The 21,056-nt window shown below is 45.0% G+C and overlaps 1 protein-coding gene across 2 annotated transcripts in view; it reads left to right on the top strand.

Annotated features, from left to right (window-relative positions):
• Positions 1 to 21,056, top strand: part of LOC117216325 — a 175,936-nt gene that overhangs the window by 1,626 nt on the left and 153,254 nt on the right. For both annotated transcript variants that reach the window (XM_033462946.1, XM_033462947.1), the window contains exon 2: positions 860 to 913. In XM_033462946.1, coding sequence (XP_033318837.1) covers positions 860 to 913 — 54 coding nt within the window. The remainder of the gene's footprint in view (positions 1 to 859; positions 914 to 21,056) is intronic.

Raw genomic sequence — 21,056 nt, forward strand, 5'->3', positions numbered from 1 at the left:
GTCCGGCAGTGCGGCCCAAGGCTTCTTTGATTTCGATCTTCCGTTTAGCAAGTGCACGCCTGCTAAAGGTTCCTGTTCTGCTTTCTTACAAGTGTCGTTTTTTTCCTCTCTTTTAGAAATTGTCAAGATCTGAATTGGAAAATAGATAAAACGTGTAATATCGAATCGTAAAGATACAAATTTCTAGACAATCGTCCGTATTGAAAAAAGTTACACAACATATACGTCGTGGGATTGACATAAAAATTAATATTCTCCGTCTATTAATCTGCGTACAAAATCTATTACAACTGCCATTTAGCAATACGATGATTCCTGTTATCCCTTTAACCTATCACCATTATGATAATTAACCTCTGTTTTCTAAGCTTTCTCTTTTCAAACAGGATTGTTCCTACTTATCTCGATAAAAATCTAACTTTTACCATAGGATCGGTTCTCGTAACGAACCTCACGATGTTACAACATCATTCGATATATGTATAATTAAAAAGCATTATAATCCCCAGCCATTCGATGCAACAGCACAACATCCGCACAATACCAACCATTAACATACATTCACGTTACCGTACACATTCACGTTACCATACGCTCGACATTGTTGAACAATGAAACGTAGATCCCACGAATCTCGATCGAATCTCCACGATCGATTTGATTAAAATCTCTCCATTGAGCTCATGCGAGTCCTTGGAATCGACATCTAGGGCGGTCTCTTTAATGACAGTCGAGGGAAAGGGTTACGCCGTGGGTGGTGCCTTGCATCTGCATTTGTTCGATTCTGCCGTTTATCCGTCTGCGTTTAACCCGCTATCGATTCCTCCATCTGACGATCTATCTTTCGTTTTTGTTCCAGGTTCGGAGAAGAATGGATTTCCTGATGCCGGTGCTTCATTCGCGTGCCAATTTGGTGAGCTATCAAACAACTTTTGTTCGCCTTTCTGTCTATCATTTTTTTTCTTTCTGATTTATCGATTTACCGTCCATGGCTATTGAATTAGGATCGTTAAAAATTTTTACATCGACAACGAGACAAATTTTATGTTTCAATCGCCGCTGGCTTTAGAATTAACTTGTTTTAATTTTACTACGCCTGTTTGCAATATCGGTACTTTTCTCGCGTTCGTTCAACCACGAAACGATATTCGTTGGTCGTTTAATTTACCATCTTCGCTGTTTAACTTACCAACTCGCATTAACTTATTAACCTGTTAATTTAGATATTTAACTATGGCGATATTATTGGTTAAATTGTCTTAACGATACGATGATCAGTTTTTAAGCAATTCCGTGCGTCTTATTAGCAACGTATAGTTTCTTATATATTTTTCTAAGACTGCTTTCCGTGATTACGGATAATCAACTGTGCAATGATCTTTTTACAATTGATCATAAGAAGTGGAATTTATGCGAAATCTGGTCGAATAACGAAAATGATGAAGGTAAATGAGCGCGAGGATGGTTTTGCTAAAATTGGAAATATCAAGCGAACATAAAATGCCGTTTATAATGACAGGATGTTATAATGGAAGGTTAAGCGTTGTTTGTTAGTAGACCGTCGATGATTTTGCAAATAAAATACGTAGATATATCCGAGGAGTTCGCGATGGTAAAACTATATATTAAATATTTTTGTTCCTCCATTTGCAAGGCAAAAGTTAATTCGTTTTATTCCGCGTGTCATTTCCTTTTTGCATCGTATGCAAATTCGAAATTGCTTTATTTTTCCTAAAAACAAATTTTATATCAATTTGTTTCGAGTTCGCTTCGATTCAAAGATTTTTCTCTTCCTCTAATATTAATTCCCCTTAATTTTCTTGTTAATTTTTCTTTTTCGTCATAAAATCTGACACAGAGTATCGCGTTACAAGGATTCTCTTAGAAACCACAATTTCAATTTTCTTTTCATTTTATTAGCATCGCAGTTATTAAAGTAATAGTGCCAATATCGGAGGAAAAAGTTTCGAAATCATCGTCTTCTTCGAAGCTATTAATTTGCACGACCATCTGCAATCAGCCGAAATTAGGTGAACCTGCAATCAACCTACACCGTCTTCCACACCTGCCTCTCTGTCTATCGCCATTCCGATTCTCCCTACACCAAAATCATCGGGCCACGAGTCGCAAAAAATTACATCACCGCAGAACAAGGCACGTTTTCAAGGTGGCAGCATCGTCACGATCAAAGAATCACTTTGAAACAGTGAAACACGCTGTTTCTGGAGTCGATCGCGCGTAACGGAGACACGTATCCGAAATAAAACGGACCAGATATTTCGTTGGACCACGGTATATCGATCTTCGGAACGTGGTCGTGGTCGTGGTCGATGCGTAACGAAACGATTAGGGTCTAGCGATTATTCGTGGTCCTATGTCGCAGTTAACCGGTCGTAGAAGTAATAACGGCCGGCAATCTGGTCCAGCAATCGATGAGTACGTGTTTATGTAAATTGAACGAGCCACGACACGAACCACGCGAGCAACTTTTCCTATACGCCCGGGACCTGGGCCGGTCGAGGGTTGGAATGCTTTGTTATCTCACGAGGAAGACGATATGTCCCCTCTGCACGCGAGGACTCCTCGCTTGCTTGCTCCTGCGAATGACGAATTTCGTGTTGGAAGGAGTTTCGGATCTCGTTCGAAGCAGTTGTGGATGTTTTAATTCAGCCAGAGTCGTTTGACGTGATAAATTAGCGCGACACATTAGCGTGTAGATTTTTAATAGCTGTACGATTTTCCGAATCTCTCGAAACTCTCGAAAATCTCTCTCTTGGTCCATGCTACGATCGAACTTGTACATTATTTTCTATCGAGTCGGACGTTCGAAGCTCTGAACCGTTCAAATTTCTCTTCTTATCTGCTAGGAAGTCCGAAGAGGACAGAGATTGAGCGATAAACCATCGGTTTATGCGTTCTCCGGACAGCGATCGTGCAAAGTGAAAAAAGAAGCATCGTTTCAATGTAACCGAGTAGCTGACACAATCTCCGGCAGTTGTAACTCTTCTTGATCGACGATTATCCGCGGTAAATTGCACCGTCTCCGTTCGAAGGTACGTCGGATCGTGGCCGTGGCTCCGCGAGGCAGATGTAAAGCAGAATAATTGTAGTCATTACTTTGTTAAACAGGGTATCGCCACCGTTCGCTTCTTACTCGCCTTCCTTTCCGCGCTCTTTCCTCCTGTTCATCCTCCGCCCTGTTCACGCTGACGTACGCGCGACGCTATAAAATTTTTAGTACGCCCTGAGCGGCGTTATTGGCGCGTTCACACACGCGCGTCCCTCGCCTCGACGCCTCGACGTCGTTAACGACGCGAAATTGCGCCAGTGTAGCGTTTGTTTGCCGTAGTCGGCCACCATTCGCCACCGGTCGAACGTCCACGTTTAACCAGAACGAATTGCAACGACCGTTCGCGATAATGACAGGTATGCTAGGGAGAACGTCCTCGTAGACAGTATCTTGGTCGTGGTAGATTTTTTCTTTTCTCCTTTCGATTCTTCCTTTTCTCCCTTTTTTATTTTCCTCGTCGTAAATGGTTCCTCGAGGGCATAGTTGCATCCAGATTTATCGGCGAGTTCCTCGGTGTCCGATTTATGGAAAGTCCATAGAAGAGAACGTCCGGTGTCGCCTGGTACCAGAGCCAAGTTATCGATAGTCCCGCCGATGGCTGTAACTTTTTGGCGTCACGGAACATCGATGCCGGAGACGGTGTAATTTATGAAAGTGGCGGTTGGGTGCGCACAGCCGATTTATTGGAAGTCGTTGCATAGAACGGTGGCGGCGTTCGCGGTTCAATGATCGAATAGGCGGTTCCGCGCAGATAATCGCTACAGAGGATGCGAATGAAATTGGTCGTTGCCTTGTGTTTGCGTAGTTTGCGGTCAATGGGAATAGTTGCGGGAAAAGGGTCGTTCGTGGTCAGGAAAATAGAGAGACCGGAGGAAGCTGCTCGAACAAGTGCTTTGTCCTTTGGTCCTTTTTCAAATTTATTCCCATCTCTGGATCAATTGGTAGAATTATCGATTAATATCCGTTAGGATTCCACAAGAATAGCGTTTGTTAAAAATACTTGATAAATTCTGGAAACTTATTGGGAAGTAATACTTTGATATCTTCGGTATGCCAAAAATTAATGATATAGGAAGACAATATAATTTTTAGGATCGGTCGACCGTGTACGGAATTTAAAAACTGCTTTCTCGTAGAAGATGAAGAACGTATACTCTTCGTTTTCTACGATATAGCAGCGAACACGGTAAAAGTGCGAAGATATTTAAAAGTGGAGGAATAGCGGATCCCCACCAGAGTCGGTGGAATCCAGTTCACAAAGTCAACGTGGCCGCGTTCTACCGGTCGGCGAGGTCGTACGCAGAGTTCGTCGTAACCGTACCAGACGCAATGGAATAGCATGGTCGTTCGTCGAATGGGAGCCGCCAGAGGCCGATCAATTATGCCGGTCGATTCCAGGCCACGAAATGTCAAGGCTCCACCTCGATGGAATTCTAAGCCAGCCTCATCCTCGCCGCTCAGTCTCGAACCTGATACGTGCGTGCTCGTGACACGAGCGTCATTGATAATGATGCGCTTGCCGTTCCTTCACGGGAATATCGATTCGATCAGCTTCTTTTGTAACGAGCCTACGCGATAGTATCGTAATCGAGAAGGTGGAGCACAGCTGTGTGCAAGAGTTTAAGAATTTCGTCATTGATTCCATATCGATATTAGACGAAGCGTTTTATCGTACAGGAAAGTTTTACGAAGATAAAGTTTGACTAAGTATACCGATAAAATCTTCAAAGCGGATGATTTATTCGCGTTATTTCACTGTTCAAAGAAGAAATTGCGTATTTAAAAGACTGACATTTTAGCATTTTTACGTCGTCGGTAGAATTCGAGGAATTATTTCAAATAATCGCGGCAGTTTATTTTAATTTCTACCTCCACTATATTCCTACTAAGAGCAAGGTACACGTATTACTTCATCAAAGATTATTCTCGGCTAAGTATCGCAAAATTAAATAAGCGCGCATGGCTCATCACCGAGTCGCCGACCAAATTCCAAGGCAAAGTGGTTACCCACCAACTTCCCGTTCCCAATTTTAAAGCGGTCGATCGTCGCGCGAACTCCATCAAAATTTTAATTTACCGCCGGTCGTACCTTAACCACGGTCTCCCAAATTAACCGTCGAGTATCGGGAGGCTTCTGGAAACGAGCTTCTTGGCTCGAGCGAACTCGAATGGGAAGCTCTCTCGCGTAAGAGGCAGTTGGCGCGAATAACGCCGCGTCCCGGCGTCACGTCCGGAGCGATGATGCTCGCTATACGGCGGAAAGGCGAGGCCAGATGTAAGTACTCGCACGTACGCACACGCGTGTGCCAAAGTATAATAAACATAATCGCGGTAGCACGATGAGAGGAGGCCTTGGCCGTCTCCCTTCGGTCGTGGCCGGCACGCCCACCGCTACTACCATCGTGCCGTGCAAAGAGAAAATACTGGCGTGGCAATCAACGGTTTTACACCTGAGCATCTACACGTAGGTCGGAGGCGGCCGAAGAAGCGAGCCAGAGGTTAAAGAAAGGATGGAGAAAGAGACCCGATAACTTCTCTTCTCTCCACCTCTTTCTTCTCCTCTTTTCCTTCTTCTCCTCTTCCTGCCGCTCCTTCTGCTCTTGTCCCTCCTTTTCTTCTTCTTCTTCTTCTTCTTCTTCTTCTTCTGCTACTTCTTCTTCTCCTTCTTCTTCTTCTTCTTCTTCTTCTTCTGATGCCGATGCCGATGCTGCCGTTGTTGCTTCTGATCCCGAGCGAACGAGCAACTTGCCTCGCTTGGACTTGTGCATCGGCTCGATAGGGCCGAGCACGATGCACGCCGACCTACCCTGAAGGATTATCGACAAAGCATCTCTCGATACGCTCCCGTTGCCTCGACTGCTCCCGTTGCACGTCCTGGATCGATCCTGGCTCCGGTGTCCTGAACCTCGCTGCTCCGAGTTAACGGCTCGGTTCCCTTATCTGCTGTTGCTCAACAGATCCGATGATCGATTTCGATCGAACGTTTGACGCTATACGTTCGAACTTCGCACCTTAGGCGAGGCTTGCTTTTTACAAGCTTTGAGTCGGATTTGATCCGAGTTTGGAAGACGAGATGGATTCGAGAACGTTGCGAGTAACACGAAGTGAGAGAACGTTCTTTTTCTTTTTTAATTATTTCGCTACGTATCGGAAAGCGGTTGATATTCGATACGGTTGAGAAGCTTAGAAGAGACATCGTATCTCGAGCGTGTCGGTGGTCAAAAATCGAAGATTCGTGCGACAGAAAGAAGCGAGATACGATAGATCTCGCGGACAAAGAAGGCGTGCGTATCCTTCGAGATGTATCGAGATGTATCGATGATTATCGTTCGAGCGGAAGCGATCTTTCTTTTCGCGCGGTCACGTCGACCGGGTTGACAAGCTCGCGATCGAATTTCTACGGCATTCCAAGGGACAGTTTCTGTAACGTAGAACAATTTCCAGCTCGATATTAGACGCGTAATATCCAGAGTGAACTTTGCGAGTGAGTCTGCATTAACAACTAGAATGTTGATACTTTCTATTCTACGACTTTCTAAATGCTTTAAATGTTTTATCCGATGCGTTTACAACGAAAAATGAATTTCATTCGTATTCTCATTAAAGCACCGTGTGTATCCATAAAAACTGAGAAATTTATAATCAAGTCTTCCAGGCAAATTCGAATGGTATATATCGTTTTCTCTATTCATTTAGTTCCTGATAAAAACAGAAAAAAAAACAGGCGTGTACCAATCTTCCATTGAGCCCTTAGATTAATCTACGTTTAATCTTCAATCTAAATCGAATTCCAGTAACGATCTAAAACTCATATTCCAATTACTCGTCTAATATCCAGCGTCGTTGGATACGCGCTTCCGTGATCCTTTTTCCTCCTCCTCCTCCTCCTCCTCCTGCTCCTTCTTCTTCTTCTTCTTCTTCTTCTTCTCTCGATACGTTCCTCGAACGTGCCCTTTCGACAGGGAGATGCAGATCCGCCGAGAAAGTTGTTCGGGTCGCGGTTATTTGATCAGAGACTCGTACGAACGAGTCGTTAGCTCGTACGTGCCAAGATCGAGATTCGCCGGTGTGGACACCAACACCGGTGCACGTGCTCCCGTATCATCGACATACGTGACTCCATCGCTGCGGCCAAGGTATATATTCCCTTCGATATATAGGGTGGGGTAATAACCATTGCCACTTGAAATAACTCGCTCGAATGGCGTTCGAGGGACGAGCTGAATGATATTCGGCCCGCGGTGCTCGCTGATACCGATTTGCATGAATGGGAATTTTTTTCGCGTGATTTACGACGCGACAAAGTAATTGGCGATCGTTCGCGTGCAATGCTGCTCGAAGCTTTTATTATTTTCCGAGGATTTGTGGCAGTTACACGCTCGCGATAATCGTAGACGCGAACGTAGCTTTCGTTGAAACCGAGATCGAGCGAAGCTCTTGGAACTTGTTTAAATTATTTATTTCATACGAAGGAGATTACACCGACACATAGAGCGTTTCGCCGTTTAGAATGAAGCATTTTGCTCGTCGTAAACCGAACAGGTAACCGAGTACATAATCTCTACGACGAATTAAACAACTCGAGAAGACAGGAAATAATTGGCAAAGAAAGCGAGAAAGAAGTACGCGATATCCGTCGATATGCGGAATATCGAATATCTTCAAACTTCCTTCGAAACGTCGTGGCAATTCCAAAAAGAACGAAACCAAAAACCCCGTTCGAAATGACACACCTCTAATAGCCCCTTGTCTTGTACCCGAAGACACCCTACGCAATCCGGTCTCCAGGGGCAATAATCTCGTACGACAACGACGCAGCGAGTTATATTGCAAGTGGCAGCGGCTATTTTCTCCTGCTACATACAAGTGTGCCAATATACTCGAAGATTTCTTGCCCCTTCCCCTCGTAGAGGTGGAAGATATACGCGCGTTTGGCAGAAGCGAATACACGAAGGGGGGTTCAGCTGTTACGAGGCATCGGGAGCATAAGTCTATACTTATGGGCTAGGTGGTAGATATGGAGCGGTCGATAATGATCCAATATACTGGTACATCCTCGCGAAGTAATTACAATGATGAGCGAACCGCTACCATCGGGCTGGCACTCGGCTCCTTCGGAGGCTAGGCGTTGGATCCGAGCACTCCTTCTCGTCCACCTCCTTTCCCCTCGCGGGTCTTCCTGTTTTTCTTGTTACTGCCCCTCGCTCTCCTTTCGCCTGTTCCACCACCACCGCCACCTCCTCCTCCGTCTCTTCCACTTTATCTTGTTTCGTTCGCCTCCGCACTCTTTCTCCTACCGAGCGGCGGCCTCTCCGGTGTTGCGCACCGCAACAAGAGCAAACATCCACCACGGGGTCGTCACGGGGCCACGGAGTCACGGTGGATGGATCCTCGGAGCTGTTTCTCGATCCCCCGGAATTATCACGGGGCCACCATGGGGGTTCAACCGGCCGGAAGTGCGTCATCAGCGGTGTACGTGCTCGCGGCTAACGATCCTCGCGCAGCCAGCGCTCCTTTGTTCTTATGGATTCCTACGGCGTGCCCTTTGTCATTCGCTTTCTGCTGCTTTAATTATCGTCAATGCGGACGATTGGGAGAATAGGAAGAACCAAGGTTCGATGGATGGTGGAGCGAGGCTCGTCGTAATTGATTCGCCACGAAGAAACATTCCAAGAAGTTTGCGATTGTTTTTGAATCGTTTTGGAAAAAGAGATCCGTTGCTATAGTTTTGGATTCTTAAGATGTTGCAGAAAGTAAGTCATCCTGCGGATTTTTATTAGGAGACGAGTTTAGAACAGCAGAGTTCTCGCGTGTGATTTCTATTTAGAGTAGAGGTCGTTCATCGCATCATCAATAAGAAAGCCACTCATCTACTGTCAATTACACGCTTCTTGCAACGATATTGCGTCGATCAACCTCGATCGTGGCAATTGTGTAAAGTCAAGCCTCGACTAACCTTGTCAAACACGCGCTTTCTCGTTCGAAGCTCGACCTCTAAAGTCAATTTTCTCAAAAAATTCCGTGTCAAATCGGAGGAAGCTATCCAGACCTCGGAACCCAAATATCAAGTCGCGTAGGTGGTCAGTCAGAGGAAAAAAATTCGCGGGATCCACGTCAGAAACTTGGAGCAAGACGATAGGAAGCGCGAAACGTTCGCTCTGGCGAAGGTTCATTCATCGATTTTTTGTCCCGAAGAACCTGCTGCGAGCTAGATCACTCCGCTCGCCAGGAGCTGAATAGAGGCGATGCGAAGTGTCTGATTAAGGTTACGTTTTTTCCCTCTCTCTCTCTCTCTCTCTCCCTCTCTCTCTGCCCTTCTCCCTCTTCCTTTTTCCTTTTATTTCTTTTCAGTTTCTTTTATCAGAGAGCGTCCAGCGGCCCGTCACGAGCCGACGACCTCGCCCTCTTCGCTTCCTTTCCGGTCGACTCGATTATGAGCGAATATGGCTATCAAAGTGAACAGCCTCGCCTCGCGTAGCATCGACATCCTGGGCTGGGCGCTATCTCGGGCGCATTCTTTTGCATAATCGATCGGCGATCGGATCGGTAGGCGGCTAGCAGCGCCGGCAATTATCTTCTTGTCGTGAGGTAGCGAAATTTCTTTCAGACCGGAGTCTCGCAGGAGGAAGATCGTTTCGACGTACAGCGACGATTCACGCGAATACGTTTAGCCGCGATCGAGATTGCTCCCGATGCTTCCAAGGGGATTTCAGTCTCGCTCGCACGATGAATAATCGAAGTTTGCGTAAGAAGCTTTTTGTCTAACGCGTGAAGCGCGAGTCGAATCTCATTTCTCGACAATATCGACGTTGGGTCGGTTCTCTTTACATCGACGAATATATCTTCTCGTGCATAGCTTTCGCTTTCTCAGTCACGACGCGAGACCGGTCGTTCTTTGTCAACCTCTGTGCCAATTAATTCTTGATCGACTATTTAATTGTTAGAGAAACGTTGGTCACAGATCGTGCAAACACTTTACAAACGTTGCAGTCGATGGTGTCGTTCTCAGAGTACGATAACGTAAGAAATCCACAAGGGTTGAAATTTCGCTGACGACAGCCAACAGGAGTCGATCTTCGTACGGTCGGTCGATGTAGCCATAAATACGACATCACGACAAAGTGACGGTTGCGACGCCACTGTGACCGTGCATCCTCGCGCAGAAGAGCACGCATAACGTAGAGATGCAACGCTCGAGAGCTCCGGATCGCCGAGGGCGCGCTTCTCTCCGCAAGAAGCGGAGGTGAAGGGGGCACGCCAGCGACCACGAAGAGGGGCCTGAAGAGAGCTAGGGGAAGAGGTCGACCGGGATAAACATCTGAGCCCCGCCCGGCACCCGAGGCGCAGCCTTTTGTTGCTCCTCTTCATCGTTTCTCTTCTCCTACTTCTTCCTACATCGTTGCTTCTTTCTTCTACCTCTTCTCCACTTCTGGTGGAACTTTCTGCCTCTGCTTCTTCTTCGTCGTCTTCCTCGTCTTCTTCTATGGTCGCGTCTTGTTGTTCTTCCTTCTCTTCCATCGTAACGCTGCCATTATCGATCACCGATGAGGCTTCGCCAGCGTGTCGATATGTAGCATTTCACACGTCCCGTGCATTTTATGGCGTTCCGCCTCTATCTGGTTTCCTTAATTGTATTTCGTTTCTAACGCTTGATTCGAGCTTGATTAACATTCCGTCTTGACTCGTCGAGAGTTGACCTTTGCCTGATGGGAGCTTGAGCGATCGTGAGAGATCTTTTCAGGGCATTATTCGATTCTCTTCTTTTTGCTCGCGTCGCTTCTTTGCAGCAGTTTAGCATTTCTCGGGATTTGATGGTTGCAGGTTTTAAACGACCAGAATCGAGGATATCCTGCGTAACTTTAATCACACGAATCGTGGCCTTGGGAGAAATTGACGTTGCGAAGGATCGTAATCGAATTTTCTATTAACCGTAAGTCGGTTAAAATTTTCGCCTGAAATCCCTCAATGATTCAGGATATGTAACACGAATACACTTGGAATTTCTTTTATATTTTTGGGAAAAGCGAACGACAAGTGAACATCGAGTTTTCATCAGTGTCTATCTAAATTCCTAATATTCGTCAAGGTTTTTATAACGTTTAGGAATTTGTATTAACTGCTCAAGATTACCTATTGCTACATGTTGGATGGGGATCTTTAATAGCTTGTAACCACCCACTATGAAGAAAACGAAAACGTAACTTCCATTAAGCTAAAATTACACCCTCCGTTGAAAGCGAACGCCTCGATTAACCCGTTAGGGGCGAAGCAATCAAATAATCCGTAAAAGTTGCGTAATAGTAAAACGTTATTATGTTTCTGCAAAATTCGAGGTGTTCGGCGAGAGAAGAAAATTAGAAATCCGTTTCCATTGGTCCTCGTTTATCCTAAACTTCCTCCCAAACTTACCTGTCATTTCCTCCTCCTTTCTTTTCAACCTTCCAACTTTTATTTCTCCGAGGCGTCGACGTTCCCTCTTCTCGCTTCTCGAGTGTAGCAACCCTGATCGAATCGCTCCCCACTTAAAAGCGAAACTACACCATCTACCTGGAACATCTCGAAACGCCGAACAATTCATCCCGTCCGACTAAATTAGAAATCCATCAGAAAACGCTTTTCACCCGAGCAACCTTTCATCTTATTCAACGAAAGGAACGAGGCTAACGTTTATCGGCCTCGACCCGTAATTCCCCGTCCAGTCGATCGCCGCGGGATTCGGTCCGATAACGAGCCTTTCCGATTAAAGTTTATTGCCTGGCCGGTGTATCAGATAAGAGCTTCCGTGTTTCTTGTCCAGGGATGACGCGGGGTGAAAGGATCTGGCAAAGACTACGGTTTCTCGCGACCTAGACCTCGAAACAGAGGCCGTATTAACCCATTCGCGTGTGCAGAACTACAGAGCCGAGCCTGAGCTTAGCGTAATCCGAAGCTATTGACACGCAATGCGTGTGCACATTCCACGGAATTGTCACGCGTCTGGCGCTTCGTCTCGTATCCGAAAAAAGAAATCGCTCGTCTACGTGGAATCCACGTAGCCCTGTGTAGCCTCGAGGAATTCGTTGATATCGCGCGTCTCGACGATTTAATTTTTTAATCGCGACGAACGCTTCGCCACACCTTGACCTGTAATCGCGGTATCGCACGGACAACAGGCAACATCGCGAGAGAATCTGGTGCAGAGCTACGACAAGGTGGCGAAGCGAAAACCCGATTTCACCCTTTTTTTGGCTCGTTTTTGACTCGCGTGTGCGCGTTGGTGGATCCTGGTTCGCTGGCGTATTGAATAGTTTACGGCTTCTAAATAAGCGGCCCTCCCGTTCCCAAACAATTTGCCCGCGCCACGGATCGCTCGTAAATAAAGATAATCTATTCTACCCGGAAGATAAAAATCGTTTCGCGGAGCAAGGTTGGGGCGAGACTTGAGACGAAGGAAGAGGAGGAGCGAGATGAAGAAGGACGAGATGGAAGGCTACAAGGGGAAAGAGGCGTCGTGTACACGAAGCGGGACGCTACGCGTTCGTTCCGCGGGTGAACGATCCTCCAGTTATTCATTTTTACGTCGTTCATTGGCCGGATTTTACGAGGCAAAAATGGTGAAATTGCACTTTGTGCGCCGTGCGTGCCCCGCTCCCTCTTTCACTCTGTGCGCTCTTTTCAGCCTTTCTTTCCCTTATTCTTACGCTCCGGAGAGCCGCGGTTGCGATGTCGAGGTAGCTGATGGGAAACCACCTCGGGATTCACCATTGCTACTCTTTCTTCCATGGATTCCTGCCTTTTGATCATCGTTTCGAGGCGTGATCCTACGATCTCGTGAATTTTAAATCCCACGTTACTATAGTAGCTGAAAAAACGCGAGTTTTAGAGGAAAGGAACGACGACTGTTAAACAAAACCCACGATGGACATTTACTTTTGTTGCTCTATTCCGTAGATACGAGTCTTTTTGAATATTTTCAAAATGCAAATTCGATAGAGGACATCTCGCTTCGTTCTATTCTTCTTACACACGATTACGACACATTTCGACGTAACTCGCTTAATTACAGAGGATTTCCTTCGTCGTCCGGTTATTCGTCATTCTAGCACATCGTTCTGAGAGTCTTCAAGTTTCATCTCGCCACTGTCCAGCAGCAAAACGTCGCAATTACATCGTCTCTGCGGACGCTACTCGATTTTACTCTGCTTAGCCAATTTACGACTGTTTCTAGTATTTTACTGCCTTGTATCCCGTCAACGATAGCGATCGTTGACTATTAAAACGCTGAAGAAACATCGATCGAGCGTCCCGTTTTTTTTTAGTGGTCCATGTCCATCGGATTCGAGGAATCACGCCACCCTCTTGTAATAACATTTGACATTCTAGGCGCCAGTTCCCTCAATTATTACTAGCTTCCAGCGATACGTCCGTACTTAACGTCCCGATGACGAATTTACGATGTTTTCTCCTTTACGCAAGCCTTCGTCTTACAATTTCACACGCCTGTCTCTTCGACCAAATTGTATTAAATTATAGGGGCGAGGGGAGCTGAATTAAACAGATTTATACTGCCGAGGAAAAATTTGAACGCACCAGGGTTTTTCAAGATCGAAGACGAGCAAACTGTAGCGTAAAACATCGAATCTGTTACTAGGTCGACTATTTTACAGTGAAACTTATATTATTAGACCACCATCGAGGTTCTTGGTGTTTCTCAAGCGAGTTTTTCTCAATTACGAAATGCTAGCGTATTCGTAACGTCTCTAATGAGTAGCTCGTTTTTTAGGAATTGCGCTAATTACAAATCTTCTGTGCTGCTAGTGCACATCGAATCTTCCATAGCGGCAACGAGAATGAAAAAGCTAAAGGATAAAATAAAACGAACGATAGAGGGAAAATAAATTAAAGAGGAGTAAAAATAATACGAAAAGGTTGGACAAGAAAAAACAGAAAAGTACGTAAAGGCTGGAAGAAACAAACACGCTGTGTAAAATTCATTGGAACCGTTAACGTTTTCATTTGTTAGACATAAATCTTTCCGCTTCTAGGCGTGCAGCTATATAAATTAACTAGAGACACGTCGGATGTCACGTTGGAAACGCGATAAACGATTCGCTGTTAATTAAGGGTCCCTCGTTTATTGGCCAAAGCGTTAACAGGTTCGAGCGGGGAGAATAATAAATTAGTCGATGATCTTTTTCGTTCCCGAAGACGCCTTCCGTGAGTCCGGTGGCTTCCTCCCTTCTAAATTATTATCGCTCGTAAAGCGTCCATTTTATATAACCACGTTCGATCGATGACAACTAGCACGCAGTTGTTTGATATCCGAAGGAAAAATAATCACTCGATTCCAATTGGAAGCGTGAATGATCGTGGATAGTTGGATTTTTCGTTATGTAATTGTCAGGTTTTAGGAGGTCGGAGATTAATTTGTTATCGACCAGGAGCCATTTTAACTACCGAATATAGGAATAGGAGATGTACAACGTGTTAGCTAATGAGGGATTTTATTTTTTGATAATTAAAGCCGAACGTATGGTTGCGTGCCTGTCGACAGGTTCAGTTCGTCGAAGATGAAAGATTCTTGCGTCTTGATCTATAGAGCAATGAAACAGCGTTTTAACGCTTCTCTTCTAGGAAGTCGGACGATCCGGATGAAATTTTTATTCCGCTTTTTGCATGAAAATTATGGCAATTTTTAACTGTACTGTACGATTCTTCGTATGATACAAATACGTTTGTCAGAGCTTAGATCAAGCGTTCTATTAAAACATCCGCTGAAACTTACCGGCACACGTTCAACCACAAGGACATTAATAAAACAGAAATAATTTGATCGAGCGCGTTGAATGACACGCGTGGGCCAGCATTTTCATCGTGGAAGAACACGATCCATGAAAACCCACACGCGAGCGTGGAACAAGTTTCCATGATTGCTTGATCCACGGTATCTTGCCTTGAAAACGTTGTTCTAACCGAATGTCGAGCTCGCGCGAGTACACGACTGATCGATTTCGATTACACGTCGATCGTTTTAACAGCACACGTCGGTCAATATAATTAACGAGTTGCTCGGACAAGAACGATTGCGTAAGCAGCGTGCAAGGAAAGCAAACACTTTTTAGACGAAGCAACGTTGAGAAAGCCCGTGGATTAATTAGTTCTCAAATCACGTACCGATTTTTTTTTTTTTTTTTACTTATGGCTCGTTCGACCACGTTTCCTTGACCTTTCAAGTGCGCGTATATTCCTCTGACCTTTACCTCCGCTGATTCATCGGCATCTGTCGGCGTTACCTCGACAGTTATAATCGTGCGTGTTCGCGTTCGTCATTCCATTTATCGTCTCGCGATATAAATCGCCATGAACACGGCTAAGTTTGGACTTTGAAAGGAGAGACAGCCGGGAATCGAGCTTCGAACGAGCGTCTGTCTTCGGATGGTGTTCCGGTTGCGACTGCTTCCGATTTTCTTTAGCGTTGGAAACGGTCAGTCACCGGAATAGCGAGGGTTCAACCGAATACGAATTTTTATTTTTCGATAGCGACAGAAAATTTTCTTACAAGCTTTCCCGGTAAAATAATGCAGCTCCTCATTTCCTGTATCGATGATTCGAGTCTTTGGAAACACGATTATTCGCCTGACGTGATTATCTTGCATCTGTATGCGACAGATACTTTTCATCGCGCTACTGATAAAGTCTTTCACTGTCGGATTCTCGCTCGAGACGAAAGTGGCAACAGAATTATTATTATTAAGAAACTCTATATATACGTAGCTCCGCGAAACTTTATATCCTTCGATACTCAATTAATTATTTCCGTCTCGGCTCTCTATTTTCTACAATTGCCCGGCTAAGTGGAAGCTGAGGATCCCTCTGCGTTTAGTCCACGGATTAACGAGAATCGTTGTTTTTAAATTATTCGAAACGGCCACCGAAACGAGCGAATAATAAAACGGGCACGGCGTTTATGTTTTATACACGCGGCCGGGCATCGAACAAGGTATTTAATTAACTAAAATCCGCGAACATTATTCGACCCGATCCTCTTCCTGCGTGCTGAACGGCGAAGCAGAACATTCCTGTAAATTACATCGAAATTAGCCGTACGTTACTAAAGCAGCCTCGTTTCTCTCCCGGGTACAGGCAAAAAACTCGCGTGGTTCTGCGAGGTTTGGTTTAAAGGCCATGAAACTTTTTCACCGGAACTTTACGCGATCCTGAATGGAGAAACGCGAGGAGAGTACCTCTCCTCTTCTTCTTATTCTTCGGCTCTTCTCTACTCCCTTGGCATTTTTTTATACGTAATGAATTTTGTGACGTGCCCCATGCTCGTTCCTTCCACCGAGGGGACACTATTAAGCCGGGTTGAAAGGATAAGCTCGAATGAAAAATGGAAGAGGTAAAACGCGTTCAGGACGAAGCTCGCTTCGATCAAAATGAGATTGTAATTAACGCGTTTATGCAATACGCCGTTGACTGGTTTCTAGTTAATAAAAGGCTGCGTCGCCGTTTTCCCCCCTCGGGCACAAAGTTCTCTTTTATCGTAATTAACGAAGCTGAAAAATCGGCGTTGTTTGAGGTTAAGTTTGATGACGCGGTTGGTATGCGATGGCGGGAAACGTAATTAATGAACGAAGCGTCGAGTGTCGAGTTTTAGTATGGAACGTGTTTATTAATTGGCTCGTTTATTGAGATTGTGTCAGATAATAAAGTGGCCGAGAAAATCGAGCGTTTTTGTCACCGGAAAGTGTTAAGTACCTCGGAGAAAATGTCTGCTTCCAGTTTTTGCTGGTCTTCTTCGCGTTACGGTTTTCGTGTTCGTTAGATTTTTATATTTATGCGCATCGAGTTACGTGGATGTGTTGCAGATTATTCACGGCTAGAACTGTTAATTATCGCATCTGTAGAATGCGCATCTGTATAAGCGTTACGAGAGAAAAAAAGGTAGAAAAGCATGTACCATTTTCTTCCATATAAATACGAATATTCTATGTCGTTTCCTGCGTTTATCTACTTTTTAGAAGAATTCAATTCTTACGTATATATGGAATAATGATCCAAGTTTTCACCGTTATCCGAGAATCAATGCCTGTTTCAAAATCCCGTAGACGGACTATCGACCTGAAAGTCAGTTGAAATCGAAATCTCTCGACGGTATCACGGGCGTTCGTGCAGCCTGGCTTTGGTTTGGTTCGTGGCTCATTAAGGCCGTGGTTCGTCGTGTGTTCTCCGCGTACATCATAATAAAAATTTCGTAAAGCAGCTGCCCGTTATCGTTTTTACGCCTCCGAGAGTGTAGACGCGAGTCCATTGGCCTTGCAGAGGCCAAGTTGTTACGCTCTTCCCCTTCCGGTTCTGTACTCTTTGGGCCAATGATTTCTTTCTACTTCTCTGTTTTTCCTTTTATTTTAACGCGGGACGCTTTTAAGGCAAATTAAATACGGCGCAACAAATTACGCGGTGAGCCTGGCTCCTCGTAAATCAGGCGGCCAATAAAACGTCCTTCGAAACGGGCTGAAAAATTCGACCGAGCCATTCGATAGGGCGTCCCTCTTAACTTGGCCCGGAAGAGACGAGCGAACAGACGAGAACGAGAGAAGAGAAACTCGCGATGGGGATTCTCGTGGGACGTGAAGAAGGAAGAAGGGCAGCGGGAGGGGAGCAGGGTGTTTTTAGTACCGGCAGGACGTCTTAATTAAATCTTCGAAATCATCATCGGGTATCGTCGTCGTGGCCGTTGCCGAGGACCGCCTCGAGCTCTCTGTTTTGTCGACGAGCGTAAATTTCTTCGCTGAACGGGACCGTAAAGGTTTAAGCACGGTTCCTTGGTGTTGCATGGGCCTGGAGTCGGTGGTACGAGGTGTTGGTTTCACTTTGTTTCAGATTGGTCATTGGCAGACGCCAGCGTTCATCCGATCCTTATCTGTTGAAACCTCGATTATCGAAACAGCGATTAATAGATGGATCGATGAATGAAAAATTTGGAATTGTAGAGCAGTTCCCACGAAGGTAAATTGGGAAACAAGAACGAGATGTGAAATATCGATATGATAAAATGCTATTCATTCTTCGGTAGCCAGTTGCAATCGACGTGGAACCACTTTGACTTTACCGTATCTATCGAGTAGAGAAACCACAAGAAACTCGAGTACCAACGTTGTCGAGGGTAAAGTCCGCTGACGCTTGAGAGCTACATCGCTGCAACGATATTATACGAAATGAAACACTATGGTTTCTGACGTTACTTGAAACAACTGCCGGTGAGCAACTCCGAGAGCTAGGTTTTCGAGGCAGCTTCGGTTTGTTTAGAAGCGAGACTCCATCCAGCGTGAATTATAGTGTTTCGGAACGCTGTAATCTTCGCCGGGAAATACGATGATTGGAGCCGAAAGCATGAATTAGGACTGATTCTTCCGGACAGAGAGTGGTCTTCCATGAAGGATCTTTGAGGAAAAGAGACGTTGTTAAGAGGTTCAGGTGCTGTTTCAATTTAGTTTTTTTTCCATGCAGCTAAAACGTACCGGCCTTAAATTTTTATCGATTCATCTACGCTGTAACGTTTGGGCTTAACTTTGCCGATTTCTTTCTCGAGCGTGAGCGAAGTTTCTGGAAAATTACAGCTAAAGTACTTAACAGTCACATCGTGGACTTGATGAAGAATATTCGTAGTTTCTTTTACGCCTCGAATTTTATATTATGCTATGTTAAGTTCCAATGCTAGTTTATTCCGAGCGATTCTTGCATAAAATACGTATTTTTTATCATTATCTCTCGAACGTTTTAAAACGTACGAGACTTGAGTTCGATTCTCACCTCAACGTACCCCGCACCATCCTCCACGCAACACCTCGATCAGAGCGTTCATAAACACCTTCGAGTGTCCGTTAGCTTCGACTTTATCGCGAAATTTACAACTTCCTGTTCATCAGCGATATCGCTTGTTTTGCACGAACCGCAACACGAGAGTAGGCCAATGGACATGAGAGTTGACACTACTCGTTACAGTGTCACCTGGATACTCTCGAACCTTAGCCAAGTACCACTCTGAGCAGCGACTCGAGAAAGAAAGAAGGAAAGAAAAGATGAAAAGAAGAGGATAGGGGAAAGAGGGAAATAAAAGAGACCCAGTTCGATCCACGGTGCCTGGAACGTACAAAAGGCAGCTCGTTATCAGCTGGTCCCATCTTATCAGGCTGAAGCAGCACGGCCGATAAATCATCCGAGTCCTTGGCGGGGCACCTTTAATTACCAGCCGTGCATCGGTGGAAAAAAATATGAAGACGTAATACGTTATCCGGCTGCCTCTCTTCGTGCCTACCGGTAGATAGGGAGGCTGGTCCAGTTGATGCCGAGAGGCGTTGCTCATAAATAATGAACACGTATTCATGAACGCCACTGGTTACTTCGGCCCCGATGATGAGCTATGGCTAGGCCGTGGCTTCCAGTCCCGCGAGACGACTTTAACGCGTCGATTTCGAGCCGATCGTCTTCCGTTTGCTTCACTCTGTTTCTCCGGATAGTCGTTCCTCCGGAATATATAGACCGGGCGCAGGTTGCTCGGGGCACGAGCAAAGATTTAACTGTGTGCTCGTTCGAAATCAGGTTCGAGGAACTGGTTAATGTTAGAATTGCCAAATCGGTTAAAATGACAGAGTCAGATTCGAGGTACTCGCAAGCATCAAAGAGCTGCAGCTGCCTTCGATAAAATTAACAGCGACTTTTATCGAAATGAAGGCAACGAGTGGTTACTCAAGCGTTTCCAGTTTTGTCGACTGTCGTAAATTTTCGATAGCCCGTGCGGCTATTCTAGTTGGAAGATGTTTTTATCGCGGACAAAAGAATACGCGAAATGTAATTTGTTCGGTTAAATCCATCTACTCTGCTCGCTAAAATAAGAGTATTCCGCTGCTTGTTAGGAATGCCGATAATTTTAGCTTTAATCGGTGCTGCATAGCGAACTTTTGCTGCAGGTTATAATTAGCCAGGACAGTTGCAATTGGAAAAGAAGCAAGGACGAGACGAGCAAAAGTGTTACAAATGTTGTGTTTCTTGCTAAAGCTTTTAATAAAATGTGTTTTAATGGGTATCCCGTATAGGACTTTACAGCAAGCAACGAGCAGGTAGAAATATTTTAATCGAGATAAAATTGATGAATAAGAGATGATCTAGCATCTTGAAACAGGAGGAAGTACGAAGTACTTCTTTAACGTAAACTGGAAATTATTCAGAAAGGTAGTATTACTTGTCAACTTTCTTGACAGTTCTAATTTCCGTAAGAATTAAACCGACTTAACGAGTTGTTGCCCGACGAGGATATTTTAATCGAACGGAAAGAAGAGAAGAAAACCATTTAGAATTGCGCATAAACTTCTATGTTGGCAAATTTGTGTTAATTTTGTTTGCAGTCTGGCGTTAGACAGGCAACTTCGATGAAAGTTTGAGAGTTTTGATCAGATCGAAGGGAGAACGTTCACTGGAAAGGAGGGAAACATAGAAAGATGATTGTTCAGTCGCTCGGAGCGATGGAAAATGTGGTAAAACGCCGCTTTATCATAGATCAAATATTACTTAGAAAGTGCTGCGCTATTTCCGAAGCTTTCTACGGATTTTAAATCGAACTGGAAACCTTTGACCCAACATTTGCATTACTCAAACAGATACCGTGTGCGTTGCACGTCTAATCGTAAAGTCGACGCGTTTTCGAGATATCAAATCAAGATTTCATCGTTCGAACGACATATAGTAGCACGAATCGTTTCAAACTATTTGGGGAAGCAGAAAAATATGTTAAAAATATTTGCTCAAATCGCTCAAGTCACGAGATGCAACAACAGGCAATCTGCCAAAAGTTCGCCAATCACGCGCCAATCACACGTTCTTTAGAAACGCACCAAACAAACATTCTACAAAAAGAATCGCTGCACTCGTCTTGGTAGTACCAAGAAACCAGCAAGCAGCATCACGACGAGCGTAGTTAATCGCGTCTCGCGCTAGCCATCGGCTCGGA

The sequence above is a fragment of the Bombus bifarius genome, unplaced genomic scaffold (assembly GCF_011952205.1).
Source record: "Bombus bifarius isolate JDL3187 unplaced genomic scaffold, Bbif_JDL3187 scf7180000010271, whole genome shotgun sequence".
In the NCBI taxonomy this organism is placed as follows: domain Eukaryota; kingdom Metazoa; phylum Arthropoda; class Insecta; order Hymenoptera; family Apidae; genus Bombus; species Bombus bifarius.